This window comes from Saccopteryx bilineata, chromosome 10 (genome assembly GCF_036850765.1).
Source record: "Saccopteryx bilineata isolate mSacBil1 chromosome 10, mSacBil1_pri_phased_curated, whole genome shotgun sequence".
NCBI classification, from domain to species: Eukaryota; Metazoa; Chordata; class Mammalia; order Chiroptera; family Emballonuridae; genus Saccopteryx; species Saccopteryx bilineata.
This window is the reverse complement of record NC_089499.1, coordinates 11,614,169-11,642,130: the sequence shown is the minus strand read 5'-3', so window position 1 is coordinate 11,642,130 and position 27,962 is coordinate 11,614,169. Positions and strand designations below refer to the sequence as shown.

General features: G+C 43.4%; 1 protein-coding gene across 2 annotated transcripts in view; it reads right to left on the bottom strand.

Moving 5' to 3' along the window:
* Positions 1-5,017, bottom strand: part of ULK4 (unc-51 like kinase 4) — a 400,554-nt gene extending 395,537 nt beyond the window's left edge. For both annotated transcript variants that reach the window (XM_066245324.1, XM_066245325.1), the window contains exons 1-2: positions 4,831-5,017; positions 620-813 (exon numbers count right to left, since the gene is read on the bottom strand). In XM_066245324.1, coding sequence (XP_066101421.1) covers positions 620-757 — 138 coding nt within the window. In that variant the 5' untranslated portion in view covers positions 758-813; positions 4,831-5,017. The remainder of the gene's footprint in view (positions 1-619; positions 814-4,830) is intronic.
* Positions 5,018-27,962: the final 22,945 nt, after the last annotated feature.

The following is a 27,962-nucleotide window of genomic DNA, read 5'->3' as shown; positions in this document are numbered from 1 at the left end:
TTGATGCTTCCAGCTCCTCCCCCCATTCTCTCTCTCTCTTTCTCTCTTACTCTCTCTCTCTCTCTCTCTTTCCCCTCTCTCTAAAAATCAATAATTAGAATCTTTAAAAAAAAAAAAAAAGAGTTCTGGAGATGGTGGTGGCTGCACAGCAATACGCATGAACTCAGTACCACCAACCTGCACACTTAAAAATGGTTAAAGTGGTAAATTTTGTGTTGTGTGTATTTTACTACAATTTAAAAAAAAGGGGGGGTTAGGTTTGGTCCAAAGAGCCGGGGCTGTTACGTGGCCCAGCTATTTCAACCTAAGTCGCTCTCTCCCAAGTCCTCCCTTTGGAAAGTTTCATAATCATACATTAAATGTAAAAGTAAATGATCTAACATAGGTATTTTCTCCCTGTCTCTTATCAAAGCAAACAGAACTCCAAGCTGCTAATGACTTGGGTATGTTTATCAGTCATTATTCAGGACTGGTGGCACTAAACAGACAAAAGGAGGCCCATCCAGACTGAAAACGTGGCACTTGCTATAGTGGGTGCAATACACTGTTTTCCTGCCACTTATTCTCCCCAGTCACAGCTCTGTCCTTTGCCAGAGGGAAGGGAACACACTTGACTTACCCAGTTGGTTATTTCGGGCCTTTTGCACTTATCAGTGCAAAGAATAGCTACAAAATTGATCGTTCCCTTCCGCCGCCCTTTGTAGACGATGGTCTTGGCTCCCCGGCCTATCTCCTCATACAGAATGAAGTTTTCCATCTCTGGGCCGGCTTCTCACACCTGACAAAATGCCAGCCTAATAGCATCGCCAGCTCCTGAATCAGAAACAAAAGTGACACACATAAAGGCCAGTTAATGGCATGATTAATTAGCCTAGGTCAGAGTGGTCGGCAAACTCATTCGTCAACAGAGCCAGATATCAACAGTACAACGACTGAAATTTCTTTTGAGAGCCAAATGTTTTAAACTTAAACTACATAGGTAGGTACATTCCTTATCGAGGTAACGCCCGCACGTGGGATTTTGTGGAAGAGCCACACTCAAGGGGCCAAAGAGCCGCATGTGGCTCGCGAGCGGCGGTTTGCCAACCAGAGGCCCTAGGATACTTAATATGTAAAGAAATCTAACAATTCTATAAATTCTGAAGATTCACCTGCAAGTAAGTGTTAGATACCATTGTTTTCTTTTTGTAGGATGATAAAAAGCTAAGGTGAAAATAAACAAACAATTCCCTAACCCAACGGTCCCCAAACTACAGCCCTCAGGCCGGCCGCATGCGGCCCCCTGAGGCCATTTATCTGGCCCCAGCCGCACTTCCAGAAGGGGCACCTCTTTCATTGGTGGTCAGTGAGAGGAGCATAGTTCCCATTGAAATACTGGTCAGTTTGTTGATTTAAATTTACTTGTTCTTTATTTTAAATATTATATTGATATTTGTTCCCGTTTTGTTTTGTTACTTTAAAATAAGATATGTGCAGTGTGCATAGGGATTTGTTCATAGTTGTTTTTTTTTTATAGTCCAGCCCTCCAACGGTCTGAGGGACAGTGAACTGGCCCCCTGTGTAAAAAGTTTGGGGACCTCTGCTCTAACCTATATTCAGCTTCCTAAAGTTGAATTTTGTTCCTAAAAACAAAAATAGGGAAAATGACAGCTGTTTCCAACACACGTACCAAAATCAGGAAACGAAGGCAATTTTAGCCAATGCCTCTTGACACCTGTGTACAATGGAAAGCAGCTCCTGCCAATATCTGTATAATGATGGGCAATATATGTCCCACCAAGCCTCAAATTAGGAGAAGCAAATGAAACAATGTATGTAAAAATACTCTCTAAACAAAGTTGAAATGACAGTATTTCCATCTAATCCACAGAGATTGCATAAAACCAATATTATTCGAAGTCAGAAGTTAGCAAACTACTGGTTTCCAGGCCAAATTCAGCCTGTTACCTGTATTTGTAAATAAAGTTTAATTGGAACATAGCCAAGCTCAATTCATTTATATATTATTTAAGGCCTGTTGCTAACTCCTGTTTTAAGTGAAGATTTTTTTAAACCAATCACTTGATCATCTACAACAGGGGTAGTCAACCTTTTTATACCTACCACCCACATTTGTATCTCTGTTAGTAGTAAAATTTTCTAACTGCCCACCAGTTCCACAGTAATGGTGATTTATAAAGTAGGAAAGGAACTTTACTTTATAAAATTTATAAAACAGAATTACAAGTTAAAGTATATAATGATAATTACTTACCAAGTACTTTATGTCAGATTTTCGCTAAGTTTGGCAGGATAAATCTTTATAAAACAACTTACTATCGTTAAATCTATCTTTTTATTTATACTTTGGTTGCTCCGCTACCGCCCACCATGAAAGCTGGAACATCCTCTAGTGGGCGGTAGGGACCAGGTTGACTACCACTGATCTACAAGATAAGCAGTTAAAAGAATTCGTTTTCTTGACCAATAAAATCCCGTTTTTCATGAGTAAAGATTTGATGTAATCTTCTATCCGACTAGATTTTCTTTATAAGTCAAGTGAAATAGTAATTTTGGTATCTTAACATAGTCTCAAAAATATTTATATAATCAAAGTATTTATTCAACTAAAAATATCTTTTAAATTGGCATCTCTTTTGGAGAATTATCCACACTAGACTATAGAAAACATCCCAGAAATTATCCAAGAAGTAAGATAGCCTCTGTAAACACAGCTTATGTTTAAGTCAGAATCTATAGCAACATTCCTTAGAAACAGAGAATGCAAGAAAGAAGTAAGTTAATAAATAGTACGGAGTTTCTTTGGGGATAGATGAAAATGTACTGAAATTAGATAATGCTAATGGTTGTACAACTTTGTTAATATACCAAAAATTACTAAATTGTGCATTTTAAAAGGGTACATTTTATATGTGTTAATTATATCTCAATATCTTAGTGATATAATTGACATGTAATATTATATCATGTTGATTTGATATATTTATATAGTAACACCTCTTTCACATCACATTATCATTTCTTTTTTGTGGTGAAAACATTTATGATCTAGTCTCTTAGTGACTCTGAAGTATGTACTACTGTTGACTATAATCAGTATGATGTACATTAGATCTTATTCATCCTCAGTTGTAGGCCATACAAAAACAAGCAGAGGCAGATTTGGCCAGTAGGCAGTAGTTTGCTGACCCCTGTCTCATTATAGGAAACCAGTAATCTGAGAATCTAGGAATAACAAATTCTATGACTCCATTGTCTAATGAAACTAAAACTTACTGTAAAATGGAGAAAATTCTACTATAAAAATATACAGGCTAGTAATTACATTTAGTTATTTGAATTATAAACCCAGAATCTAGAGCAAATCAGAAGAAATCAGTCTAATGATAGTGAAAATTTTAAAAATTCTAAGCAGAAAGTATGTGGGAGAATTCTGAATTTAAATCAATAGAAACCAAAAAAGGGAACAGATAGTATCCATTTTCTTTAATGAACAGTTTTACTAAGTTCCTTTTACATTCCTCCCCTTCCTAAAAACTATTCATTAATAAGAACCAATCCTGACTCATGACCCACCCAAATGCAGCCTAAACAAGAGTAACGTGGCAAAAGGTAAACAATACATGATATGTAATATAACCAAAATAAGACCAAATCAACACTGTTAAAATGAAGATACTACACCAGAAAAAAAAATGAGACCTTAATTAAAGTTTCAAATATATCAGCAAAAGATGCTGAAGTTTTTATGTAAAATGAGTAATTAATTTCTTGAAAACAAGGTGATCTTCTAAGTTATCTTCCAATTTGAAATTCCATGACTTTAAGATTCTTTCTTACTCAATCTCAGGATATCCCTCACCTTAGACTTCCCAATATCAATTTCAAAAAATTTGTTACCTCTTAAACTATAAAACAAAACACAAACATGGAAAACCCAACAAAATAAATGTATAGTTTAATGAATTATTATAAGAGGTACACCGCTGTACTCAGAACCCAGGTCAGAAAAGCCCTTTGCCAGCCATTCCCGAAATCCCTCCAAGAACCTGTAACAACCACATCTCCTACTCCCCTGACTTACATACAGTTACGGTATCAGTTTCTCGGATTTCTTCATCATTTTCTCACCCAAGCGTGTAACTTTCAGACACAGTTTTGTCTTGCACACTTTCTATTAGCGCGGTGCATAATTTAAACCTCTTTTAATCTACAAATTCGCCCAGATAATCTGAGAAGCCAGAAACCAGAACAAATCACACATACAAGCAAATGAGGTATTTAAAACCCAAGAGGCAGGGCTAACATTCAACAGACTCTGAAATAGACCAGGTGACAGGGGCACGCAGGTAAAGCCTGGAACCCTCCTCTCAATCATTCCCACCTACAAAATCTTTAACTCCCGCACCAGCAGCATCAGCAACACCTGGGAACTCGACAGAGATGCAAATTCTCGCCAACTAAAGCAGACCTATACTGAATCCGAAATTCTGGAATCCAGGCCCAGCAATGTTTCAACTCGCCCTCCGGATGCACGCTCAACTTTGCGAAGCGCAGGCCAAGTCACCCTTTCCCGAAGACCTAAAAGGCGGCCAGGCACTTTGTTAAGCGGCAAGGTATGTTGCTAAGCACTCAACAGGTGCGCCTCCTCGCAGCACAGTAGAGACCGAATCAACTGCGGGTTTTAAGCTTGGTCTGACGGCGGACGGAGGGGCGGCGGGGGGGAAGAAGAGTAAGGGGGTAGGCAGCGCCCCTCTAGACCTGCAGCCTCTATCCCGCTGGCTGAGGAAGCAGCGAACCCAGATTCATGCCCCTAAAACTCCCACTCACCTGGTCCCTGGGTGGGTAGGTGCAACAGACCCACCAGGAGGCTCTCCCCAGGGCGCACGTCTCGGACCCTATCCTCACAGGACGGGGCCACTGGCCAAAGGCTGGGGGCGAAGCAAGGAGTAAGGTGGGACCCAAAGAAGTAGCGGCAGGCCGTGCGGGTCCAGCGCCCCTCCGCGTTTGGATTCGCCCATCCCGTCTCCAGGGCAGCACGCAGAACGCCGGAAAGAGCACAGGGCACTGATTGGCTGGACAGTTTTGGTTTCTATTGGCTGAGGCCTGGAAGTGGTTGTACTGGGGCACCGCTTTCAACCCAAACGGCCTCGCGCCCAGCCTTAGGACGAGTCCACCGACCCTCAACCAGGGTAGGAAGTGCTGGAGGGAAGCGTGGCTGCTGGCGTCAGCGTCCGGCCTTGCGAGTTCAGCACCCCTCCGCGTTTGGATTCGCCCGTCCCGTCTCCAGGGCAGCACGCAGAACGCCGGAAGAAGCGCCGGACGCTGACTGGCTGAGTGGTTTCGGTTCCTATTGGCTGGGGCCGGAAGTAAGCGTTGGAGACGGACCGTTAGTCCATCCGTACATGGTGTGGAGTCGGGGATCTTGGGCGTATGGTGGGGCTTACCTAGACACTGGTTACATAGTTGGGGGTTCTGGAGCCCCGGGATCTCATCGTTTCTTAAAATTATTTTATTTATTCATTTTAGAGAAGAGAGAGAGCGGGGGGTGGGGGGGGGGGGAGCAGGAAGCATCAACCCCCATATGTGCCTTGACCAGGCAAGCCCAGGGTTTTGAACCGGCGACCTCAGCGTTCCAGGTCAACGCTTAATCCACTGTGCCACCAGAGGTCAGGCTCATCGTTTCTTTACAGCCTCACTGCCCTTTCCCGTTTCCTTCCATCCTTTTCCTTTCTGACGCCCTCCGGAGCTCCTGTGGGTACCTGAGGACTCAGAAGCCTGCTCCTCGGGTTCCTTGGCCTTTAGAAAAGAGCAGGTGAGGGGTTACTTCCTTGTATCTGCCCTCTGATCTCGAGTTGATTGCTTACAACTGTGAAAACTCCGCGCCCTCAAATTCCTACCCTCAAACACGTTAGCTCCAGCTCCTCTCTTCCTGCCATTCAAGTCTGCACAGTTCTCAAACTTGAGCATCAAAACCACCTGGCGTGCTTGTTAAAGAAACATTTCTGGGCCTCACCCACAGAGCTATTGATTCTGGAGCTCTGGATGAGGCCAACATTTTTGCAATTCTATCAAGTCACCAGGTGATGTGGATGTTGAGCAAGGACCAGGTTTTACAAACCTGTATGTATTGTAGATTAACTAACTGTGCCTCTGATTTCAGGTGAATCACGTCTTGTTCTTTCACGTCTAACCCTCCTGCCCTCTCAGGCATCTTACATTATTATTGTCAGTTTTGTATACAGGCATACTTCGTTTTATTGTGATCCTCTTGATTGTGTTTCACAGGTGTTGCGTTTTTTACAAGGCAAGACCCTCCAGCAAAAGATTAGGACTTGCTTTATTTGATACTGGCTTTATTGATCTAGCACAGGGGTAGTCAACCTTTTTAAACCTACCGCCCACTTTGGTATATCTGTTAGTAGTAAAATTTTCTAACCGCTCACCGGTTCCACAGTAATGGTGATTTATAAAGTAGGGAAGGAACTTTATAAAATTTATAAAGCAGAGTTACAGCAAGTTAAAGCATATAATGATAATTACTTACCAAGTACTTTATGTCGGATTTTCGCTAAGTTTGGCAGAATAAGTCTTTATAAAATAACTTACTATAGTTAAATCTATCTTTTTATTTATACTTTGGTTGCTCCGCTACCGCCCACCATGAAAGCTGGAACACCCACTAGTGGGCAGTAGGGACCAGGTTGACTACCACTGATCTAGAACCTACTCTCCAACATATGCCTGTATTGAACAGCTTTGATATGGAAAACAAGTTTTCTCATAAATCACTTCCTAATTAATAAAAACATAAAATGAGATATCAACTCTAGTTTATTGGAAGTTTTGATAGCAGCCTAAGCGTTAATGTCAAACAATATCAAATCCCAGTACTTCTTAGCCTAGGTTCCTTGGATTCCTCTAGGCAATACATGAACCTGCTGAAACAATTAAAATTCTGTGCAAATGTGCGTTTTTCTGGCTAGAGAGTTACATGGGTTTGATCAGATTCTCAAAGGTGCTAATGACCCAGAAGAATGTAAGCGCTCTTGCTATAGACAAATTTAAGACAATACCACAAGAGACAAGCAAGACAGTACAAGGGTCCGGCTCAGTGACCACCACTGGTCCAGAGATTAAGCCTGGACATCCATTCCATAACAGAAAACAGCTGAGTTCTAGTTAGGTTGTTGATCAGGATGGAGAGCTGAGGCATCATGTTTTGTGAATGACCTTTGCCTTCATCACAATTTTACATTTTCATTCTCATTATGGATGGTGAGAATGAATCTGACGTGAAGGATACCAGATGCTGAGTTAGGCTGTCAACATCCTCTTCTCAGAAATACCTTCTCCTTCATCTTATCACAACCTCTTCATTCAGTCACACAGAAAGTTCCTTTTGGTGGGGGGAAGCACTGTTAGATGTTGACAAGGAGAAAAAAATTATTCAAAGCAGTGTACAAAATAATAATACTGATACATGTAAAGTTAGCCAAAAAGTTAGAGAAAAGGAGAGCTAAATAAGAACATTCACTGAGGTTTTGGAGAGAAGTTAGAACAAAGATAAGTACATATTTTGAAGGCTCTGAAGGACTAGAGGTGCGCAGGGTGGCCCCTAAAATGGGCTTTATGTAGTCCAGCTGCTATTAAAGAGAAAAGTATAAACCTTAAATCTTCACTGGCTAGAAGGTAAAAAACAAACCATACTGTCAAGAAAAGTCTGTTCCTAAAAGAAGTGCAGCCCCTGGGTCTTCACCATGCACTGCAGAGACCTGTGCCCATGTGAACACTGTGATTCCTTTTCATGTTCCCTGCATATAAGCGGATAGCATCACGGCATGCCAGCTTCAGTAACATTGGCTCTGCGGGGATGGATAAGCTTTAGGGAAGCACTCAGCCTTTCTGGTCTATTCAGTCTGGGGAGACTTTCACAGTAGAGATCGGCAGAGAAGCTTCCATAGACACTGCTAACTGCTACACTTGGGTATAAAGATAGAACAGTTATAAATCCAGGTTTATCCACCCTGGGAAATAACTGGGGTGTAGCCCTTCCAGAAAGCCAGTTAAATATGAAGCCCCATGTAGAAGGAGTTCACATACTCCTGTGACAACTGGGAAGCCTAAGAAAGATGCTCCACTTCCTTAGAAGGGAGCCAAAAGAGGACACTGGGTTTCAAAAGTCTGTAACTGTCCTCATAAAATAATCTGCACTCATGATTCAAAACGAGGACTGGACACATGAATTTACCACAGAGCCTCCCAAATACACTCCGCAGCCTGAAATGACTCAATCAAGGTTAAAAATATAACTAAGAACAAGGATCCTTCATGAGATGGGCAGTTGGAGACATTTCTGGAAGACAGAAAGCACTGGGCTTCAGATAAGCAGAGGATTCATAGATTTAACTCAGCTCAGCCAGTAGCATGAGTCCTGAAGCATTTAATCCTCATCCCGGTGATAGAGGAAGGGAATTCTGCCTGCATTACTAACTGACCTCACCGCCCAGAGCAGTGTCTCCCTGCAGTGGCTTCTGCTTTCAGGATAAAACTTGGAAGTACTTTTGAAACAACCAGAACAAAAGACCTGGAGCAGTGGAGGATGGAGCATGCCTTCTGAGCCATGAGGTTTTCCTACAAAGAACGATGGCAGCAGCTAGTCTTCTAATCTTCAGTGAAAAGATTGAAAGGCTCCTTGCTGGGAAAAGAGATTTGCCCAAAACAAAACATCCACATCTGGCAAGAGGAGAATGTCTCCCAACAGAAGAGCTATCTCAGTGCCTTATCACCACAAAATGAAGTTCACTAATCAGTAAGCCCTGAAACATGAAATTAACACTGAATGAGCCTATTAGTGCCTTACTCTTGCATATGAACATAGGCCAGAACTATTAATATAGATGAGGGACAGATGTTAATATGAATGAGATTAAAGTAAACCAGCCTGACCTGTGCTGGTGAAGTGGATAAGTGTCAGCCTGGAACACTGAGGTCACAGGTTCAAAACCCTGGGCTTGCCTGGTCAAGGCACATATGGCAGTTGATGCTTTCTGCTCCTCCTCCCATCTCTCTCTCTCTCTCTCTCTATCTCTCCTTCTGTCTCTCTCTCCCTCTCTTCCTCCTCTCTAAAAATGAAATAAGTAAATAATAAACTAATAAAACTAGGAAGCAAAAGCAATGCAGAAAGCAAACTGAACCTTCCAAATTAATATTTTTAAAGATATGAAAAGGTACAGTTTCAAATTCATAGTTTGCATTTTCTTTTTTTAACCTCAGAGATATTTAAGAGTTGGGTATTTTGTTTGTTTTTAATTAGAAAATGAGTGGATTTTGTTGTTGGCCAGTATGATACTTAATTTGAGGAATTTATTGACATTTTTGTGGTCTAATATTTAATATTTGTAAGTGTTCTATAAGAGTTGGAAAGAAGATATATTTTTATTTGTTGGGTTTAAAATTTTCCTATTCACATTTTCAAGCTTATTAACTGACATGTTCAAATCTTCCAACTCCTCTTTCTGTGTTCCTTCCTGTTTGCTCTGCCAGTTCCTGAGAACGGTGGGTTGAAGTTACTCATCATGGTTGTGGGTTTGTTAATCATTTGTTGTTGGGTATGGTTCAAGGACAGTAAACTTAGAAAAATAACAAAATGATCCCAGTGGAATTAGAAGGAAAGCATTACTAGATGAAAGCAGATGAATGAAACAAAAAGGGGAAAAAATCCACTAGCAGGTGTATCAATGCAGAGGGCGGGGCATGGTTCCTCGGTGCTCTTCAAATTTGAAGTTCCCAAGAGAACAAGACACAGAGGCTGGCCATGGTGTCTGGGTCTCCAGGTCTCTCTAAGATACGGTGTGCTCCACTGACAGGTTACCCGCTCAGAGAATGGGTTGTCCTGGAGACAGAAGCTGGAGTCTGGGAGCCTCAGGACTGAGGCACCCATCGGTCTGGCAGGCCAGGGAGGGTCCAGCACCAGCTTGCTAGTGTGAACATGTGGGAAGAGCCAGACACCACCTCCCTCTGGGATGGGAGGTGTTCAACCTTATAATACTAATTTACAGCCCTTAAAATCTCTGGCGTTCTAGGATGTCTTTTACCTTTAATAACAGAGCTAATCACTCTAGTATCCATCACAGATATTGTAGCAACAACTGGGTGGACTAGATTTACAGGGAAAACATTATGGTTTTTTGTTTTGTTTTTTGGTCACTTCTTGCATGAGATTCTTAAATTCTTGGTCGATTCTCACATCTTATCTCCAGCACATGCTATTTGCCTCTGGCCCTGCTCCTGCACGTGCCCTTGACAGTCCTTTCTTCTTCATTTCCAAAGCCCCAAAACCCATGTTCCTGTGTGAAACAGACTTGTACTGATGTGACAACAGAGGGAGGTCACAGCACAGAAAGGAATCAACGTAAAAGTGACTGTTAGACATGGTGGCAGTAAGGGGGTTGGAAAGCAGGCACTTTGACATGGCATTATCTATCAGAATGACAAATGTGCACATCCACTGACCCAGCAAGTCCACTTCTAAACAACTGTCCAAAAGAAATATGCATACATTTGCAAAATGACATTTGCACAAAAGTCTTGTTTGTAGTAAAAACAAAAATTGATAACGCAATGTCCATCAGCAAGAGACTGATTAAATTAGACATAAATGTGCTCTTTGTGTATTGATAATGAAAATATGTCCAAGACTAATTATTAAAGGGACAAACCAAAATGTATAACACGTAGTATAATATACTACCATTTGTGAAGAGGAAGATAAAGAGGGGGCAGTAACATATGTATTTGTATACGCAGAGAATAGCTCCATCGTCCCCTGAAGGAAGCACAAGAAGACAGTAGCCGCTGACTCTGTGGAGGGGAGGGTGGGTGCAGAGGTAGGTATAAGACATGCGATTTGTAGTTTGCATTTGGAACCGTGTAACTACTACCCATTCTATCTGTACATCATAGAACTTAAATAAATATATTTCAAAATTATATATTACATACATATAATTTTTTTTAATTTTTATTTATTCATTTTTAGAGAGGAGAGAGAGAGGGAGAGAGAGAGACAGAGAGAGAAGGGGGGAGGAGCTGGAAGCATCAACTCCCATATGTGCCTTGACCAGGCAAGCTCAGGGTTTCGAACTGGTGACCTCAGCATTTCCAGGTCGACACTTTATCCACTGCGCCACCACAGGTCAGGCATACATACATATAATTTAATATGTATTTACATATATATGTAATTTGAATGGACAAAATCAAGGGTGGCCTATCTATGTTCTGCATGCCCCTGAGGCACCCTTCCCACAAGTAACCGTGCATCACCCTCCTCCCTGGGAGAGAGGTTTTCCCTTTTCACCTCTTCTACGCCATTTAGAACTTTCTCCCTCTTCCTTCCTTGTCTTGAGGGGGAAATTGTGTTAAGTCCCCTCATGTCCCCTGACAGAGCACCTGGATTCTCTCTCCATTAATCACCTCCTTCTACCGGGACCTAATCTAGTCTTCCATCATCGGCAAGGTCTTGAGGAGTTTTCCTGAAGAAATGTCTTCCACTCCCGAGTCTTACCTTTACGAATACAAAGAATCTGCAGATGATTCGAATTCAGAGTTCTCTGTTACAAATCTCAGGCCAAATTATTAGGCCAGCCCCCACCCCCAACAGTCTTAACAGAGGAAGGGAAAGACCTGTTCTCCTTTTCCAGAGTTAAAGCCAGTTTCCTTTCCTCCTTCCTAATACTCAGTCAACGCTGAGAAGAACGTTCTTACACAGTTCACCCTTCCTGGCCAGCATCTCAGATTTTTTTTTTTGTCTGTGGATAAATTCATATGTGACAGGGTGGTGTCAAAGGTTTACTATGTCCTTTGTGAATTTTATTTATTTTTTTCTATTTTTCTGAAGTTGGAAACAGGAAGGCAGTCAGACAGACTCCCGCATGTGCCCCACCAGGATCCACCCAGCATGCCCACCAGGGGACGATGCTCTGCCCATCTGGGGCGTTGCTCTGTTGCAACCAGACCCATTCTAGTGCCTGAAGCAGAGGCCACAGAGCCATCCTCAGCGCCTGGGCCAACTTTGCTCCAATGGAGCCTTGGCTGCAGGAGGGGAAGAGAGAGACAGAGAGGAAGGAGAGGGGGATGGGTGCAGAAGCAGATGGGTGCTTCTCCTGTGCACCCTGGCCAGGAATCAAACCTGGGACTCCTGCACGCCAGGCTGACGCTCTACCACTGAGCCAACCAGCCAGGGCCTCCTTTGTGATTTTTTAAAAATTATTTTTTTGCCTGACCTGTGGTGGCACAGTGGATAAAGTGTTGACCTGGAAATGCTGAGGTCACTGGTTCTAAACCCTGGGCTTGCCTGGTCAGGGCACATGTGAGAGTTGATGCTTCTAGCTCAGCTCCTCCCCCCTTCTCTCTCTCTGTCTCTCCTCTCTAAAATGAATAAATAAAATTTAAAAAAAATTATTTTTAAATTTAGAAAAATGTTTCCCATGTAGAGATTAGATACTCAACTATTTTTCTACTTTTAGTGTTTCAGTTTTTCCATTGGGTTATTTAGTCCACCTGGAATTTATTTTGGTGAACATTGGGAAATTATGTTATAACTGTATTACACACACACACACACACACACAAATAATTAACCTGCTCTCCTGACACGAAAAATGTCCCTTAACTCCGGAATTGGTGATACCTCCTTCATCATAGATCAGTTCTTTAATATGCACATTAAGGTCTGTCTCTAGCTTATTAATTTTGTTCCATTGAGCTCTCTATTTTTGAATGAGTTAGAGATGGTTCTTAATAATTTGGGCTTTAAAATTTTATAATACAGAAAAAAGAAAAATTACCTGCAGAGAAAGAAGGGGCAGAGGTGACATTGGGAACTTGAGAGAGGGAAAGTGTTAGGACACGCATGGTAGTGTGGTGTGTGTGACTCGAAGGTGTTTAGAGTCGAACCCCTGACACACAGAGCTCCATGAAGAGCCCGGCTATGCCTGGAGAACATCAAATGATGAGAGAAAACATCTGACGTCATCACTCGAGTCCGCGTCCGTGTAGGAACAGGAGCAGAGGAAGCATATGCACGACCCTTCCATTCATTCGCAGATATGTACTGAGGGCCTCCTCTATCGTAGGAACTACATTAGCTCCTGAATGTAACATGGTGAACAAAATGATAGAATTCTGCCTCCTAGAGCCCACTGGAAGGAGATAAAGGATGCCGCTGGAGGAGAATGTGGAGTGGGGTGGGGGGTGCTCCAAAGGTTTCAGGACAGAACCTAACCGCCCCTCAAGCATGGACCACCTCCAGGCCCAGGAGACCCTTACTTCATAAAGGCCTTCAGCTGTATATGAGGAGAGGAGCATAAACATCTTTATAAAGCACTCGACCAGCTCTTCTCTGTAGGCTCTGGATACTAGTGGGCAGTGTGAGTCAAAGTGGGCTCCTTCTTCCAATGGGAATGGCAGGATCCCAGGAAGGTCTGAACGAACAGCAGCCCTTGACCTTGGGTGACAAGATTATCATCCTGGCCAACAGGGAGGGAGGGAGAAACTATGCTCACCCACAGAGATATTTCAGAGGGGGCTATTTGATTGTAATCTATATTACTAAGATAGATTACACTGGGGAACAAAATGTTTCTTGCATCCACAAAAACACTTGTTCTTACCTAATTCGAGTGTGCTGGTCTCAATCTGACATTAGTTTTTCTCTGTAAGCTACAGGTTTTTTTGCAATTCAAGATTTTAGGTTTTCATCTTATTGTAAAATTTTCAACATTTAGTTTAACATAATGAAGTAGAATGTCTTCTTGGGCATCATTTTTGTGAAAATATAATAATTTATATAATGCAGTAAATACACTAATACACTAAAAGATATGATTGCATCAGAATGTGTCTACAATTTCAAAATAGAACACATTAAGATACTTATTTTAATCATAAAATTTGCGCAAAACTTATTTAAATTCTATTCAGGCAAAAATTTGTAGCTCTTGCATTTGTGTACTTGTTGAGGACAATCTCGTTTGATGCTCCAGCAGTAGTCTGCTCATCACTAACAGCTCCAAGGTTTTCGGGAAACTTATCAAAGTGACTCTTCAGGAAGTGAATCTTAACGCTCATGTTACATTCAATGTCGCAGAAAGCCAACAGCAGTCTTTGAACCAAAAGTTCATAGTTTTCTGCTTTTTTGTTGCCAAGGAAGTTCTTTGTAACTGCCACAAAAGACTGCCATGCTGCTTTCTCCTCCTTAGTCATCTTCCTGGCAAATTCTTCATCACGTATGAGGGTTTGAATTTGAGGTCCATCGAATACACCTACTTTTATCTTCTCAAAAGACAAAGCAGGAAAAGCAGAAATAATATGTTGAAAGCATTCACTTTTCTATTCAAAGCCTGAACAAACTGCTTCATTAAGCCAAGTTTGATGTGAAGTACGGGAAAAATTATACTGTCTCAATTAACTACAGGTTCATTCACAATATTTTGCATCCCTACTTCCAGAGCTTCATGTTTTGGCCACTCCTTCTGTGTCCAGTGTTTCTCCCAAGCTCAGCTGTCCCACAGACACAGAAAGCAAGGATATTTCGTGAAACCTCTCTGTTGTCCTAGCAGATAATTTACCATTTTAAGATCCACACAAATGATCCAGTTATACTCCTCATACTTCAGAAAGTCGAGGACAATTTTTATGTCATTATAATCTTCTCACAGATGAGTTGAATAACCAATTGGAACCACTGCATAAATATGATATTACCGTTGTGTAGGAGAACACATTTCAGACTCCATTTAGAGCTGTCAAGAAATAGCCGCCACTCTGTTGAACTGTAAGTGGGAACACCTAGCTGGCTGAGAAGACTACTGATATCATGACAGTAAACAAAGTGTTTGTCTTTGGAAAAAAAGTCCACAAAAATTTTTTCACGCTTCCTGAAATGGGATACTTTAGCTGACTGGTGAAGTACATTCTTTTCTTGAAGCCTGGAGGTTAATAACTCAGCTGCTTTCTTTGATAGGCCCAAATCTCTTACTAAGTCATTCATTTTGGGTTGGCTAAACTGCTGACGAGTTAATGACTGCTTGGCTTCAGAAGAAGACCCTTCAGATTCTACAACCATTTCCTCATACATCTTATCAAAATACACTTGATCACCATGTTCACTTTCTTCGTCCTTAGAAGAAATAAAACCATTGAAAACTGGAACCGGGAGTGTCTCAGAGTGTGGGTTAGGTCGTATTGCTGAAGGAATATTAGGATATGTGATCACATGCATTTTCTTCTTGCCAATGCCCTTTGTATGGATCAGTCAGAAATAACAGTCACTGCTAAGGTCCTTAGATTCACACCAAACCATGGGAATACCAAAAGGTATTATTCCTTTGCGTTCTTTTTTTTGTTCAGTCATGAAGCATTTCCTCACAATTATGACACACAATATGGGGAGCCCAATTCTTGTCTTGATTGTCAAGGGGAACTTGAAAATAGGCAATATATGCATGTGTCACAAATGATGAAATATTGCGCCCTTGATGTTGAAGTGCATAACAGCCACATATATAACAGAATGTGTCAGGACTATTCTTACATTTACACCTACTCAAAGAAGCCATGATTCAATCTTAAAACTAAATAAGAGGGTGTTTTTATCAGATAATAATTTTTAACATTTAAAAACAACTACAATTATGTAAAAGTGATGTTTGTCAAACATTAATTGCCTTGTGGTTATGTTCAATCCAAGAGTCATTGCCCTTTAACTCCAATTTAAAAACCAATGCATGCCATTAACTGTAACAAAAAGAAATTAAAATTACATAAAAACTAAAGCATGCACCAAAAAACAGATTTCAGATTTGGAATCAGCAATGCAGAAATATATAGAAACAGTTCTAAAACCTCATGCAACAGAAAATGAAAAAAAAAATTGTTCCCCAGTATAATAGTACACTAAGATACTATGTGATTTGTATAACCCCAAAAAATGTTTAGGTCTGGAAAGCAGAGGTATAATTTGAAACACCATGATGGGGAATCATGACTCCTCACCCAAACATCAGACTTAAGATCACAGTACATCATGGAGTCCATGAATGAAAGAAGGGAGGCCAATGTCCATGAGAAAAAAATACTTCAATAACTACAGAAACATATGGTGTATCATCCTCCTGGTCTTCCTGAACAAAACATGAAGCCATTGATCACAGTAACAGTGCACTGGGAAAGGGAAATGCCCCGAGCTTTGGGAGAACGTGGGACACTAGCTTTGAGGTAACGGTAACCCCAGGGAACCCAGAACCCATTGTGTGCCATCATCAGAATGAGACAGCTGGGTGTTAGGTGATAAATGAGATGTCCTCAATGTCCATCTCACTGTAGGCCCAGCAGGACTCCAGATACATCCAGTGATTATTCTTCCAGCCCCTGAATGTGAAGTTGAAATGTGTGGGGTGTGTGTGTGTGTGTGTGTGTGTGTGTGTGTAGTAACTGCAAAATAGATGCTCCTTGAGCTGTGAAATGTGGGCTCTTATGGTTGAAAGGACACTCCTCTAGCGACTACTACCCATTGAAAGAGCAAATACTGCCTCCACATGGGATCTGCTACCACCAAAGATGGGAAGAGGCGTGAGTGACAATTTTCCTCACATTCCAATTTAGTTAGCAAGATTGACTAGGACAAGAGATCTCAAAAAATGATGATGGATTGCCACAGGCTTTTTTTAAATTTTTTTTTTAATTTTTTTTTTCTTTTTCTGAAGCTGGAAACGGGGAGAGACAGTCAGACAGACTCTCACATGCGCCCAACCGGGATCCACCTGGCACGCCCACCAGGGGCGACGCTCTGCCCACCAGGGGGCGATGCTCTGCCCCTCCGGGGCATCGCTCTGCTGCGACCAGAGCCACTCTAGCGCCTGGGGCAGAGGCCAAGGAGCCATCCCCAGCGCCCAGGCCATCTTTGCTCCAATGGAGCCTTGGCTGCGGGAGGGTAAGAGAGAGACAGAGAGGAAGGAGGGGGGTGGAGAAGCAAATGGGCGCTTCTCCTATGTGCCCTGGCTGGGAATCGAACCCTGGTCCCCCGCACGCCAGGCCGACGCTCTACCGCTGAGCCAACCGGCCAGGGCCGACTTTTTTTTTTTTTTTAATGTTTTTTATTTGTTAATTTGAGAGAGAGAGAGAGAGAGAAAGAGAGAGGGAGAGAGAGGAACATCAATCTGTTCCTGTTTGTGCCCTGACCAGGAATCAAACCGGCAACCTCTGTGCTTTGGGATGATGCTCTAACCAGCCAAACTACTCAGCCAGGGCACCACAGGCTTTTCATCAGCTGGTGATTGACATTGCAGCTGCTCTTCCAGAGATGGCCTCCTTCCTGGAGTCACTCAGCCTGCCCAGCACCCGCCATGTAACTTATTATTTGGCAAATACGTTTTTCTTTACCCAGGTATGTAGCAAACACAAAAAGCAGTTTCCTTCCACCTAACAGAGTGAGCAGTGTACTTTTACATTCTGCCTCATGGTTATGTCCACTCTGGCTCTGTGGCTCAGGTTAGCCCATAGTGACAATGAGCATCTCATCAGTCTGCAGAACACCACACAAGTTCACTATGCTGACACCATCATGCTGATAGAATTAGGAGAGGTGGAAGTAGCAGAGCCTCTAGATTCTCTAAAATATACATATTTACCCTCTGAGGATAGGAGCTAAAACCTAAGAAAATTCAGAGGCCTTTTATCTGGTTACGTTTTCTGTCAACCCTGTGGTTCCTACTCCAAAGCAGAGAAGAAGTTGCCACACCTTGTATCCCTACCACCAAGAAAGATGCATAACATTTGATGGACCTCTCTAGATCTCGGAGGCAAAATATACCATATTCATATGTGCTATTCTGAATTTACTAAATAATGATGAAAAGATGCTGGCCTTGGCCAGTTGGCTCAGTGGTAGAGCATCAGCCTGGCGTGTGAATGTACTGGGTTTGATTTCCGGTCAGAGCATACTTCCCTCTCTTGTCTCTCTTTCTCTCTCTCTCTCCCTCCTATAACCATGGCTCAATTGGAGCTAGTTGGTCTTGGGCACTGAGGATGGCTCCATGGCCTCTACTTCAGGCACTAAAAAGAGCTTGGTTGCTGAGCAATGGAACAATGCCCCAGATGGACAGAGCATTGCTCCCTAGTGGGCTTGCCAGGTGGATCCTGGTCAGGGTGCATGCAGGAGTCTGTCTCTCTGCCTCCCCTCCTCTCTCTGAAAAGAAAAAAGGAAAAGGAAAGGAAGGGAAAGGAAGGAAAAAGAAAAAAAAGAAAAGGATGCTAAATTGGAGTGGGTCCCTGAACAAGAGAGGTTCTCCAGCTTGTCCAGGCTCATGAGCAAAGAGCTCTGTAATTTGGTCCACATACTCCAGTGGATTCAATGGTATCAAACCCATACGGATCCTGTGGTCAGCCCCGACAGCACTACCACAGGAGGGTTACTTATGAATTTCAAACAAAGCATCCCCTTTTCATCAAGTAACCCTCTGAGAAACAGTTCTTGCCTTGCTAGAGGGCCTGGTAGGTACCATTGGACATCAGGTGCCCTTGGGATATGAGCCCTTATCATGAACTGAGTCATATGAACCACAAAGCCATGAAGATGGGTGTGCCCAGTGTTACTGCATCATTAATTGCAGGTCCTGAAGGTATTAGAAAGTTGCCTGAGCAGGCTGGGTACACTCCCAGCATGCCTCCTCTTGATCTGTATAAACCCCATCCTAGCTCACAGCTTCTTCCTCTTGGGCAGTTAACTAAGGAAGCAAAAAGCAAGCCTGGCTTACAATTTTCTCTGCAAGTTTTCTTGGAACCAACCAGAAGTGGGCTGCTTTGGCATGGTAGACATGAAAGGCAGAGAGATGGCTGTTGAAGACTAAAGGAAAGAAAATCCTCCGAACGGGGGATCTTTTTGAATAGCCGATCCACTTTTCTGGGTAGAGAGAGGCCTAAGTAAAGAGCAAAAAGATTCACAGGCAGTGACTAATGGCCACTAGTGAAAGCTGTCAGGTGACCATTCCTCTCTTGGATTCATATCCAGATACACTCAATGCAGCCATCTCCCACACACCCTTCCATTGTGCCCCTTCCACCACGATGACAGGTTTACAGCCTGTCATCAGCCAAATCCCCTGGCCGTTCCCCAAAGACACGGCTGCTCCTACAACCTTCTCAAGGCACGCTATCCTCTCCTCACCTCAAATGATCTTTCCATTGTCCGCCACTCCCTTCCTGTGTTTATTTCCCCATTAGCTACAATTACTCTCCCGTGTATACTCTACCCTGCCCCTCTCTTCATTAAATTCATCTGGAAAAAAACAACAACAACCTTGGTTAAACCCAACTTTCTTCCTCTCTTTGATGTCAGTATGGGAGCAGTTGTGGCTGGAGGGAAGCACACAATCGTGCTGAGCTAGCCCTACTTTTCATTTACAACCCACAACTCTCAAATGGCCTCTCAGGCCTCCGGGAAACCCTACAGTTTCTTAGACAATTCCCTTTTTCCCACCGAGCTGGCCGTTTCACAGCTTTCTCTGTCCCTCAGCCTCTGATATTCTCATCACTTTCAGCAGAACCACTAAATCAACCCATGAACTCTGTCTTCCCTCTTGCAGGATGGATGGGCTGCCCCTAAGTAAGGGCTGCCCTCTCCCACTCGCTCCCTGGGTCCACCCCACCCCCCCAGGAAGTCTCCCGGTTCTCCCCTGCAGCATCAGTTTGCCCCTCTACCATTAACCCACTCTATTATAAATGTTTCCTCTTGCTATGTGCCATTTTATGAAACTGAATTAGAAAATTTGATGAAATTGACATATGTTTAGCAAAATCCAAACAACTGAGATCAGGGTACAGATCTTACAGAACAGAAAGAAGACATTGTAATAAAACAATCACTAACGAAGAAATAGAAAATTCTGTGATCTCCACACACCCCCATAAAGCCAAGTCGGGGTAAGTTTTGTCAACCCAGCTTCAATAATAATATGTACCTTTTACGTAACTTGTCATAAAAAGATTCCTCATCTTTTAGACCTAAACAATGAACTATTAATGAGTGAAATTAAATGTCTGGGATCGGGATTTGCTTCGAAATGGTTCAAGGGCCAAGGGGATTGGGTGAGGATGAAATAGGTTGGCTCAGCACAGATAACTGTTGAGGAAGCCAGTGATGAATGCATGAGCTAGCTCATCATGTGATTCTATTTTTACATTAGAAACTTTTCAGGGTATAATATTTTATAGAAACTGCCGAATGTATTGGAGATGGCTGTGCATCTTAGAATTTCAAAGGCTAAGACAAGGCTCCCTGGACGGTACAATTAGACCATCTCTTTAAAAAGAAGAACTCAGAAGAAAGGAACATTTAGAAAATCATTTTAAAAATGGTTTTCTCGGGATCATCCCAGGATTTTGCCTAAAACCTACGTCACAATGGGTACCATATCATTCATGAAACTTTGCATGGCTCTTTCTTCGAGTAAAACTATTTGTGTTTGATTATCCAGGACCCCCAGAGAATCTAGACTACTAAACAAAAGTGAAAGTAGTGTCCTGATAGCTATAAAACTACATTCTCCCAGATACCTTGTTTCGTTTTTCAACTCTCAGTTTTGCACAATTGGTGTGTTTGTCTATCTCTGTGATAGAAATAACCCCTAATTACTGTCATTTTATGTTATGTTATATTTTGCTTTCTGGTCAGGATTAACAACACCCCTTGGTTGTTTTTTTTTTTTAAATTGTCTTGAATATTCTTATGTGTTTGGTCTTCTAGATGAACTTCAGGCTACATTGTCACTTCCTTAAAATAAATTTTCTTGGACATTTTATTAGAATTACATAAAAATTCACCCATTAATTGGAAGAGAAATGACATATCACAACATCGAAGTTTTCTATCTGGTTGGCTCCGCTGACACGTAATTACCCTCCTCGGGTCTTCGTCAGCTCTAATGGTACAGGGCAGCCTTCTGCTTGCAGTGCTTGGGCGGTCAGTCGGGAGGCCTCACAGTGTCACTCACTGGAGAGATCTACAGACACTAGAGGCCTGCCATGAGTCACTGAGCGCCCCTGGCACAGACGTGACGACAGCGGTATGGATTTTTGGAAGATGTACACATTTTTCAGGATCCTCAGGTTGCCTGCAGAAAGGGCAGAACGTCCTGCAGTCGGGCCTGCTCTGGACGCAGGTTGAGAGCCGGCTGCGGAAGGCGCGTCTGGAGAATTCGAGGACACTGCTTCCGTGTTAATGGCGTCACCCATGCTTGCTTTCTACTTTTTTTTTTTAAGCGGGAAACGGGGAGAGACAGTCAGACAGACTCCCGCATGCGCCCGACCGGGAGCCACCCGGCACGCCCACCAGGGGGCGATGCTCTGCCCACCAGGGGGCGATGCTCTGCCCCTCCGGGGCGTCGCTCTGCCACGACCAGAGCCACTCTAGCGCCTGGGGCAGAGGCCAAGGAGCCATCCCCAGCGCCCAGGCCATCTTTGCTCCAATGGAGCCTTGGCTGCGGGAGAGGAAGAGAGAGACAGAGAGGAAGGGGGGGGTGGGGGTGGAGAAGCAAATGGGCGCTTCTCCTATGTGCCCTGGCCGGGAATCGGACCCGGGTCCCCCGCACGCCAGGCCGACGCTATACGGCTGAGCCAACCGGCCAGGGCCGCTTTCTACTTTTTCTTTTCTTAATTTATTACTCATCCTTTGGCTATATTTTTGCCCTTCCCTTTATTTTCCACTTTTTTAAAAATCATGTACTTTCAAGTGTATCTTCAGTAAATGCCAGAAAGACTTATTTGTTCGTTTTTTCACCAAGAGTCTCCTTTTCTCAAAAGGAGGTTTTAATGTTTTAGTTGTTCCTGTAAATCTCCAATACTCATTGGCCTTATTCGTGTTATATTTGATGTTTTTACTTTATTATGCTTCATCGTTGTTCCCCTCCACGGATTCGGCATCTGGTTTTAAAGGCATGCATCTTCTATTGAATTGGTACATGTGGGATGAGTTTGGGAGAAACAGAGTGAACTGTTCCCCCGCCCTGTTCCCTTAGCTGACTCAGCATCAGCTTTGCTACAATTTTACACCCCATGTGGAGGTGGAGGTTCTTGGCTCATTTATTCCTAAGGCCCCGTCACAGAAACGGGAGTCTATTCATATTGGATCAACTGTTTTGTATTGCTAGATGTGATAAATTTAGTAATACCGGGAGGAAATGTTCTACTTGCTTCTGCTGAGGAGGGCAAAATTGTTACTTTTGTTTTCTTCTCATAGTCCTGGCAGCACAGAAATGGCTGACCCTCCTCTCCTCACCTCATCTCCCAGGGTGACTTAATCACAGAGTGGTTAAAGAAGTTTCCTTAGAGGTTCCTGGCTTTGCTTTGACAGTTTCCAGCAGTCTGTGCTAAGCACAAACACTGACCGATATGCCTCACAGTCATGGCAGGCTAAAGTGTCTTTATTTCGGTTCCACTAAAAGAGGCACCAGAGAGCCTGGCCTGTGGTGGCGCAGTGGATGGGGAGTTGACCTGGAACACTGAAGTTGCTGGTTCGAAACCCTGGGCATGCCCGGTCAAGGCACATATGACAAGAAATCAATGAACAACTAAAGTGAAGCAACTCTAAGTTGATACTTCTCATTCCTACCCTCCCCTTTGTAAAATCAATAAAATCTTATAAAAAATAAATAAAATTAGTCCCAGAGATATGCAAGCAATTTATTTGATGATCCTAAGATACATGGGTAGGAATGCAGAGAAGTCAGACAGGGAAAGAAAGACAGACAATGAGAAAGGTTTTATCAAGTAAACATAACTGGAACTTAATCACATGGTAGAATTCCGGGTGTCAGCTTGAAGCATACGTTGCCCTTAGGAACAAGGGAACAGGAGCTTCTTGAACAACATCTTTAATTTCCTGGGACGTCTAGGCCTCTGAACTGAGCAGAGCAGCCTTCAGTGACCAGAGGGGGCAGTTATTAAAGGGACACACGTGCTGGCCCCGGGCTGCACCAGACTGTGTGCCACAGAGATGGGGGAACCCCAACAGGGTTTCTTACAGTAGCTTTTACTCAGTTCTTATTAACAAGCAATGATTTCAGGTGTCATAGCATGATGTAATGGTACGATGACGCTTGTGCCTGGCCATGTTTGCTGGCATTTTTCCTTAGTAATAGACCCCAGTCCCTAGTCCTTATAGTCACATGTCCCAGTGGGGCCAGTCATATAACCTCATGCTTCCTAGTGAAGCATAAAGTGAAGCCAAAGCATAAGCTTATCATTTGAACCAATAAAGCAATTTTTCTTATATTTTCAAAATAACACAAAATAAATTAAATAAAAAATATATTTTGTGTGTGTGTGTGTGTGTGTGTGTGCCCATTTCTTAGATTCCCCTGTGGCAGGAAATGCTGGCTGAACACCAGAATCTATGTTAGCCTTCTTCCTGGTTTCTCAACATTTCCCAGCCTCCCTTGCAGTTAAGCACGGCCATGTGACTAAAACCTCTAGCCAAGTGATATTTGCACTCCTGCCAGGCCTGGCTCCTGAAACCCCTTATATATGTATATATGCTCCTCCATGCTCTTTACCCCAGTCCCTAACTAAGACGGTCATGCTCATGGGTGACCTAAGATGGCAGAGCCACAATTAGCCCAAGTCCTTTAATGAGTGTGTGGAAGAGAGACCCTCTACCAATCTGGAACCACTCTAGGCTGTAGCCTGAGCAGGAAATAAGCCATTGTAAGCTATTACATTTCAGGTTTACTTACTATATCACTTTAGTCCACTCCAGCAGACTAACCTGACACCTACCCTTGGACCTCCGTGGACCCTGGATAGAGAATTCTTGCTCAGGGGGAAATAAAACAAAAAATATATATACATGTACATAACACTAGAAAACAGGCAGCTAGGAGAACGTTGGCAACACTTAAGATGAATTCATGTTCCAGAGACTCAGAAAGGTATATGAATTCAAAAAGACTTATATAGGAGCAACTAAGGGATTCATAGCAAAGATACTTTTCTATTGTGATAAACTGAGATTAAGACTCTAGTTTAGAAAGAGGAGTAGATGGATTCAAAGTCCATTAGCCATTGTCAACAAAGTCATCTGATGTAACCTGGAATCACAGAACTTGGAGGTAAGAAGTAGTTGTATGACAAAATCATCCAGAATGAACAAATATGCCTTAATGGGGAAGTAATAATGGACACTCATTATCCTGAGAATTATATTGCATATCTTGAAGACAAATCAGGTTTTACAAGGCTTTGATAGACAATTGCTTCATAACGGGTTGTGGAAGGGAACATAAAAATGTTCAGAGTATATTCTCAAGATCTTTTAACTTTGATACAAAGAACAAAAATTACTACATTCTCCACCCCCAACAATAAAATGTTCATCAGTGTGTGCACTCTGGGTCAGACAGCTCTTTGGTGAGATTCTGAAGGATTGATCATTCAAGACATATTTGTTGAGAAAAACTATGTTCTTGGCATTGTGCTAAGAATAAATCTGAAAATAAGACTACCTTATAAATCAAAAGAGATGAGAAATAAACAGTAATAAATAAATGAGGTCAGGGGACAAACTGTGTCATTCCTATGAGCCACTGGGAAGACTTTTGCCTACATTCCGGGGGCAATGAGGAGCCTTAGAGGGTTTTTTTTTTTTTTTTTCTGTATTTTTCTGAAGCCGGAAACGGGGAGAAACAGTCAGACAGACTCCCGCATGCGCCCGACCAGGATCCACCCGGCACGCCCACCAGGGGGCGACGCTCTGCCCACCAGGGGGCGACTCTCTGCCCCTCCGGGGCGTCGCTCTGTCGCGACCAGAGCCACTCTAGCACCTGGGGCAGAGGCCGAGGAGCCATCCCCAGCGCCTGAGCCATCTTTGCTCCAGTGGAGCCTCAGCTGCGGGAGGGGAAGAGAGAGACAGAGAGGAAGGAGAGGGGGAGGGGTGGAGAAGCAAATGGGTGCTTCTCCTGTGTGCCCTGGCTGGGAATCGAACTCGGGACTTCACGCCAGGCCGACGCTCTACCACTGAGCCAACCGGCCAGGGCCTAGAGGGTTTTATTAGAGGAGGACCATGATGATAGGGAAGGTGGGGGGACAGGGGGGCAAATGGGGATCAAAGAGGCTCTTATGGGACCCAGGAGAACCGATGGTGGCTTGGGGTAGGACTGTAGCAGTGAACATGGTGAGCTGTAGGCTCTGGAATACATTTTGAAGACAGAACCCACATGACTTCCTGATAGATTGGATGTGGGTGGGAAAAAGAGAGAAATTAAAAATGACTACAAGGTTTATGGCCTGAGCATCTGAAATCTGGGAGACTGGAGGAAAAGAACTTGGGGAAAGACCAGCAGTTCAATGTGGGGCAAAAGCTTGAGATGCCAGTTAGAAACCCACATGGCAGTGCCAAGTAGGAAGATTATTCACATGGGTCTGAAGTTCAGGAGGGAAAGTCAAGGCTGGAAGGGTAAGTATGGAAGTTCTCCACGCACAAATGGAGTCTAAGGCCTTGAGATTCACACCAGATGCAATGAAGAAGTTATTGTAATTAATTCGTGTTTTTTTTTTCCTTCTAAGAGATCATGAGCAATGGGTCAGCATTATAAACTTAAGGTTACTTGTGTCTTAATCCTAGAATTCCTTTCCCATCCCAATTCTCACCTCTTCAATATTCCCACCTTCCAAGATGGAGGTTGGTTCTTTTTCCCTTTGCAGGGAGACAGAAGCAAAGTGTTTAATCACTCACATGGGGCTAGAAGCCTGGTTTCAGTTCTGCCCTTGTCAATAGTGTGGGACTCTAGAGAAGTTAATTAATTTCCCCGAGGCTCTGTTTCCTTGTCTGTAAGTTGCAGATAATAATAGCTATTCCATAGAGTTGCTGTGAGGATTCAGTGAGCTGATGTGATTAGAACCGTCAGCACAGTGCTTGGTGCATATATGTGCTCAATGTTATATTAAAACTCTGGGATAAGACATTCGATGATAATGTGAATGACAATGTAACATGATTGGACCTTTGCTCTCCTTCTGGGATGGTGGCCAGTCAAGTTCTTCTCTTACAGGATGGTGGGTGGGAGGTGGTTATAAGGAAGCACTCCACAGCCATCTAAGGGCTCTCAGTTCAGTTTAAGCTGATGCTTTATTTGTAATCATTCGTCTATTTCCTATACATTTATTAAGCGAATAGAAAACTTTTTCTACCCCTTCCCCCCACATAGTCACTGTAAGATTGTCTGAGGAATAATGGTTTTAATTAACGTTCGGTTACGCAACCTTACACTCTACCAGTTGATTTTGGGGATCCCACTTCTGTTACAGTGGAGTTTTAGCATATTACCGAAGTTTCCCTGGTGGCAGTGGTGCTGTGTGGAAGTCACAGGAGCCCAGCCTCCCTGGCTGGCCCCAAAGTTGTCTGTTCTCCCTCACGCCCCCCACAGACACTGCCTGTTTCTGATTATTCACATAAGTCCATCTTCCACACAGTGTCAAGACGGGGCTTTTAAAAATGTGCATTTGACCACATCACTCCTTTACCTAAAACTCTTTTCACCTTGCCAAAATGCTCACAGGGCCATGGTTGGGCTCTTTTCCAGGGCTCCAGCCACTGAGGGTCTTTCCTGTTTGATGCTATCCTCTGCCCTTTGCATGGTTGGCTCCTGTCACCTTAAGTGTCACCTTCTTACACAGGACTTCCCCAACCAACCAATCTTCCATATATCCTCCCATTTCTCTACTTCTAGCACCTGCAGCCTTCCTTTCTTAGCACTTGCCACAGCTGATTGAGTCTGTGTGTGTGTGTGTCATGTCATCTGGCTCTCCTGGGTTGAAGGGCCCCTTAGGGCCAGGACTGTGACTGCTTTGTTCACTCCACTGTCACCCTTGTCCATCCAACACCTGGCACGAACAGGCATACACACGCAAACTATTGAAACATGACGGCTGCTATTCCTTTTTAATAATTTCTCCTATTGTTGACCTGAACTCATACTTCATTCCTTCTGTACCTATTGACCGGACATCTCCTATGAGTCAGGCACTGTTTCTGGCGCTCAGAATGTAGCAACGAGTAAAGCAGACAAGAAAGTCCCTGCCTACAGGCTGCCTTTCTGCTGGTGAGTCAGGCCTGGTTCTATGCGTGCATGTCCCCTGTCACATCCTCTCAGTTCACTTTTTCTGCTCAGCGTTCACCTGCCCAATGTGGGCAGCAGCCGGTGGATGAGCGGCCCCTCCTTCCGTCTTGCGTTCCACGCAGTTTCGCAGAGGGCCCCAAAGGGACTGGGCCCAGCTGCTCACAGGGATGACCACCTAGATTCCGTACCCTTGGGTGGGCTTTCTCTCTTTCTCTGTTTCATTCTTTCTGGTTCTGATTCCTTTTCTGCCCCCTTTTCCACAGGATCATGTCCCCCAAGAAACTACCAGGCCTCAGCTCCCTCTGCAACACCCCCTTGACCACTCTGGAGAAGGACCCAACAAGACCAGCATTTTACTTCTCCATCGGGTTATTTTCTACATTTCCATCTTGGGCCCCCAGCTGTGCTCTGGGTTCTTAAAGGGCAGGGATCAAAGATAGTCTTTTTTTCTTTTTTTTTCACAGTTACTAATTCAAGGCCTGGCAGAAATGAATAAACATTTGTTGATTTTGATTTGATCAGACAAAAAAGAAAGACTACAGTGGCTATCTCTGGCCCAAAGGGAGGTCAGAGTCACTTCTGATACAGAGACCTCTGCCTGATGCCGGGTAAGGCTGGAACCTGCCAGGAAAATGACTGTTTCTCTTCTGTGTACCCATCCTGCTGGCCCCAGCCCCCAGGTCCCATCACCTTTGACTTCCAGCGGCAACTGGTCACCAGCCACCAATGTAGCTCAGGGTCCATAGCTGGGGGCGCACTCAGGAGCTGTGCCTGCCACCCGCTTCCTCC